At 31.7% G+C, this 4,907-nt stretch overlaps 1 protein-coding gene across 1 annotated transcript; it reads right to left on the reverse strand.

Annotated features, from left to right (window-relative positions):
• Positions 1-236: 236 nt before the first annotated feature.
• On the reverse strand, positions 237-4,366 carry LOC128178510 (uncharacterized). Its single transcript, XM_052845716.1, has 2 exons — positions 4,268-4,366; positions 237-2,810 (listed from the first exon to the last, which is right to left on the reverse strand). The coding sequence occupies exons 1-2, from the start codon at positions 4,308-4,310 to the stop codon at positions 919-921; spliced, it is 1,935 nt and encodes a 644-aa protein (XP_052701676.1). The 5' UTR covers positions 4,311-4,366; the 3' UTR covers positions 237-918.
• Positions 4,367-4,907: the final 541 nt, after the last annotated feature.

A 4,907-nucleotide genomic window follows, 5' to 3' on the forward strand; every position in this document is an offset into this window, starting at 1 on the left:
AAATAAGATCATCGCGAAAATTACCGGTTACATGTATACGGTAGTTTGAACGTTATTGTATAGGTCAGTTGCTATGCAACATCCCCATAAACATTAGTTTAGTTAGCTGTTTATTGATATTTGACAATTAAGCACAATCATTGAAATCAATCAGTAAAGAAAAACCATTGCTTGTCACAAATTAACAACAAGAAAATTAAATAATAAACACAATACATCAGTCATCAATTCTTTATTTTAGAAATAAATAGCAATTTAAAACGTTTACCGGGAAAGGAACTTGGTTGGTCACGTAATCAAATCCTGTGAGGCCCGACATGCTTCTCAAAAGATTTTTAAATCATGTACCAACCAAGTTTATTTCCCGGTGAACTTTTTAACTTTGCTATGATTTACTAATATTTGCAATTAAAATGTAAAATGGTTAAAATTGTTAGAATTACAATGTTTTTATGTTTACAAGAATCCAACCCACAAGCAATAATATAAACGCATGCCATAATCATTGTGACGACATGGAATAGTTCACAAAGAATTTGAATGTGTTCGCTATTCTATAGGTTCATATGAGGAAACATATTGGCAAATGTGAGCATTAAACTTAAAATACTTTCGAATTTCTATAAAAAGTGTTAAATCAAGCTGTGTGTAATAGTACATATACAATTTATATCAAACTTACCTAGCTCAATAAACTTTTACTTAAATATCATGATTATGCCCTATAAAATCCCAGTACCGAGTTAACTGAAATAAGTAAATACATGTCTAGTACTTAGTTGTGTACATTGTATATTTATATTGTGAACCTGTGAGGACAGTTTTAAGGTACAGTGTATGACCTATTAGAACCCTTAGATGTTCACATAATAACAAAGTCACTTCAAATTTTGGGTTCACCTGAAAAAATGATTTTTACTAAAAAAATCGTATCAAATACAAGAAATATTCAATATAAAGTTTATTAGTTGCAATCTGCATCAGTCGTTTCGAATTTTGATGAATAATATCGCTTAGCAAACCAAATCCTATTGAATGAAATGATTGCTGCAAGCAATTAAAAGTAATTCCCTCGTCAATGAAATTCATTTCACAAGAGCATAGAAAGGCTAAAAATAGCATATATGAGTTACCGTACACTATAAATTCTGCCGTTAAACAACTTTGAACATCATCTTTTAAATCTTTTGGACAAAGGTTACTAGCTCTATATAGTTCTATTGTTCCCAATTCGATATCCATTATAAAGGATGCGAAATCAAATTCTACACGTTCGAGAAGAAGTAGTGGTTTATCCAGAGCGCTGTAAATCAAACTGCGACATCGAAAATATCTACCTTGACAATACCAAAGTGTAGCAAGGTATGCATAGGAATAAACACCAGCATGCGTGAATAACATAAAAGCTGTCTCTGCCGAAAGTAGATAATCTTTATATCCAGTGAGTATGAATTTGTCGTACAGTATAATTCCGATTCTTCTGATCAGTAAAAGGAACAAATGCTTAAGAAGATCTATTTTCAGTTGATCTTGCTCCGTCTGAAGAAGATTCATGATCATTATTATAGAATCTATACATTCACTGTAAGTGGTCCGATAACCCTTCACCATACATTTTGTTATAAATAATTTTATGAATGAGGCAATTTTCTCAGACATAAAAAAATCTAACAATGATAAACAATTATTGGTTTGTATTCTGTTATTCCGGTCCGAAAATGTCAAGTCTGGGCATAACATACCATTAATCGATAAACACGCATGTATAGACAAACAAATGCCACTTATATCAAATTTTAGAGTTTCAAATATTTTTTTCTCAAGTGTTTTCTTTTTTTCAAAGATTTTCTTTTTCAAGAGAAGATTGCATTCTGGTTTGAAATAATGAGGACAACATCCTTTGAACACATAAAACAACAGTCGTGTCAAACATATACGTATGCTGTAAAATATATTCTGCGGAATCCAGAACTCAGAATGAACATCTTCTAGAACATGGAACAGAACGGTTTTTAAATGGTACGAAGAAAGGGTGTCTTTTGTTTCGGAACAGGAGTCAATTTCCAAATGTAGAAGAATTTTCATCAATCCGTAACAACAAAACTGAACGTGGTTCAACGAACGCACAATATGCTGCTCAAGAACGGCAAACGATATCAGCCATTGATGTCCCTCGTCGTCTCCCTTTTCTGGACCTTTAGGAACACAGTGCATTACAGTTATACTTTCGTTAATAACTTTTGATTTAACATTGTTCCAAAATTTTGTAGAAAAGTTTTTCAAAAACGCATTTGAAAAATCTGGATGAATTGGCAATGCATTACAGACATCAAGTCCATACCAATGATTAGACGATAAACAAGGCCCATGCATATGATAATCAGAGTTTGAATTGTAGCTAAAAAGTTTTCTCTGATTTAAAAAAGTAACCCGAGATATATACTGGTATTCCATCTGATTGGAACACCCACTTATATCCCTGAAGCAAAGTTTACAATATCCTGGTGGACAGTCTTTTTCTATTGCTAGGATTTCACAATTTAATTTCGATTGCATTAATCCGCTGTCCATAGAAACATAATTCGAAAGGGAGGATTTCAAAATGTCAATGTCACTCCAATCGAAATGAAATCCCTCACCTCTACTGCCAGTAAAGTAATCGCGATTTTTCTTATTTGCACACATAACTTTCATATACAAGTCTATACATTCTCTGTAAGTTCGTATATGCTGTTCCGATAAAATTACAATTTGCAGAATCTTCCAAAGATACATGGCATTAACGCTGTTTTCATGTATAGCATTTCTTTCTGTAAAAAAAGAAGCCGTTTAATCGATCCCTTAATCTTCATTACTTTTCAAAAATGTTTTACATGATTAAAATATGAAAGTAAATTACATTTATTGTTTGAGAACGATATAGTCACCAACGGCTATGAATGTTTAAGAGGACTGGATAATCAAAAATCACCCATCAGATAAATATATAACTTTGAGATTTAATTTTCTTTGCTATGATCCATGAAAATTTCAATGAAATTTTGTGTGATTTTAAGGGTTTAGTTAGGAATCTACAGTTTAAGTATTATGTGATATTCCTATAATAGAGATTAATATAATATAAAAGATCAATGACCTAATTTTTTTTATCATAACAGATGAAATATTTACTTTAAAATAAACCCAATGCTAACATCTAGGAATCCATCAAGTTGTAAAGTCACGTTGGTAAGAATTAACCCAATTAAGCATATATCTGGATGTACATTTCTAATCTTTACAGGTTTTATTTTTTTCTTTTATGTCAATGCTAATAACGTAATCCTACAATGAGAGAGAGAGAGAGAGAGAGAGAGCTTTAATGTTCACGACTTTTACGAACAGATAGTAATTACCTTTTGCATACAATTTACCTGATGCAAAGATGCTGATGTAAAGCCGTGGGTTACATACCTCATGATGGATCAGTGAACATGTATAGCATTTATGTATCCCTTGTGATCTATCAAATGTCATTCTGACCCCCAGACTTAATACACAACCGATTATATGTGTCTAAAGTCAAACAAGATTCATTTTAAGGTGGCCAACTTTAGTGGGTTTTTTATGATGTTTTTTGCGCTTGCTTATCCGAATTCTAGTAAAATACAGTGTTGACCAGACCCTACCTAACTATATAATTTTGCTATTGTAATACCTAATAGGGTTCAATATTCAATTGACGTGTGGAAAATTAAACACTTCAGAACATTACTTTGAGTAAAATTGTATTTCCGTATGACCAAAAATTCTGATCCCTTATGAGTCGGGAGTGGCAAAGACTAGCAGTCTGCTTCGAACTCAAGATCGAAAATAAAGCTTGATTTTAAATCTACATACTATCTCAACAATGGTGATATGTAAGGACAACAAAAAAACTGAATGAAACATTTACATGGATATAGTTATTAAATAAAGAATTCTTTGATGTCCTGGGTATTCAACATAAATACACAATGTTGCTATAAGAGATAAGCAGTTTTATGACAAAATATTACGTCTCTTTTGATAATACTAAAGTAGGGTCCGAATTTTATATCACTAATTTTGCAGATGATTTTGTCAACATAAAATTCAGAGAACATATTACAAAACACATCTTGAATTTGAAAAGTAAAGTCTTAGATCAGAATTATCTAGAATAATGTTTTTGCACTGTGATAATAACTTAAAAAGAGGCTAATATAACTGATTATCAATGATGCCGTTTACAATATATTACACTTACCTGCGTTTCTATGCAGATGTCTTCTACATGTATGTTCTTCCATTGCTCAACACCTCAATTTTGTCGTATAGACTGTTTTTATAAGCATGCAGAAAAAAGAATAATGATCTCAGTTCGTTCTTTAATTCAGTTAAATAGAAGTCCCTTTCGTTGAAAGTTAAGCATTAGGCTGATTCGGCATACACTTGCATTTTGCTTTTGGTGAGGCAGAAATGGTTTAAATGGTTTTTGAAATTTAAATACGCGCATGTAAAGTTTATTTACACACCTTTTTTCTCTAAGGGAAGAAGGGGCCCAAAGTTTGAATCTTTGGTGTTTAGTTTATAGTCGTCAAGTAAAAAAAGTTTGTCAAAACTATGACAAAAGCATTACTCTATACGTCTTCTATCGCTCAACAAAGCACACAATGCATATTTTACATGCATTTAGTAAAACTTTATAAACTTATTGTAATGTATTGACGTTCGCTGTCTGCAAATATTTGATTTTCATTTGAGTGGATTTTAAATGTTCGTCAATTTTAGGTATTTTTTCCAGGTGTGTAATTCCCCCTTAATCCATTAATGAGGTGAATTTCAAAATATCGATTAATATAAGCTACATTGAATACCTATTTTTAAATCATTATGAGGTTGACGTA

Source organism: Crassostrea angulata, chromosome 3 (assembly GCF_025612915.1).
Source record: "Crassostrea angulata isolate pt1a10 chromosome 3, ASM2561291v2, whole genome shotgun sequence".
In the NCBI taxonomy this organism is placed as follows: domain Eukaryota; kingdom Metazoa; phylum Mollusca; class Bivalvia; order Ostreida; family Ostreidae; genus Magallana; species Magallana angulata.

What these genes read in the sequence shown, in the direction of transcription:
- LOC128178510 (XM_052845716.1), bottom strand. Translation starts at nt 4,310, where the DNA reads ATGGAAGAACATACATGTAGAAGACATCTGCATAGAAACGCAG. An exon ending in ACATCTGCATAGAAACGCAG is followed by an intron (nt 2,811 to 4,267) that starts GTAAGTGTAATA and finishes CTTTTTTTACAG; the next exon opens with AAAGAAATGCTATACATGAA.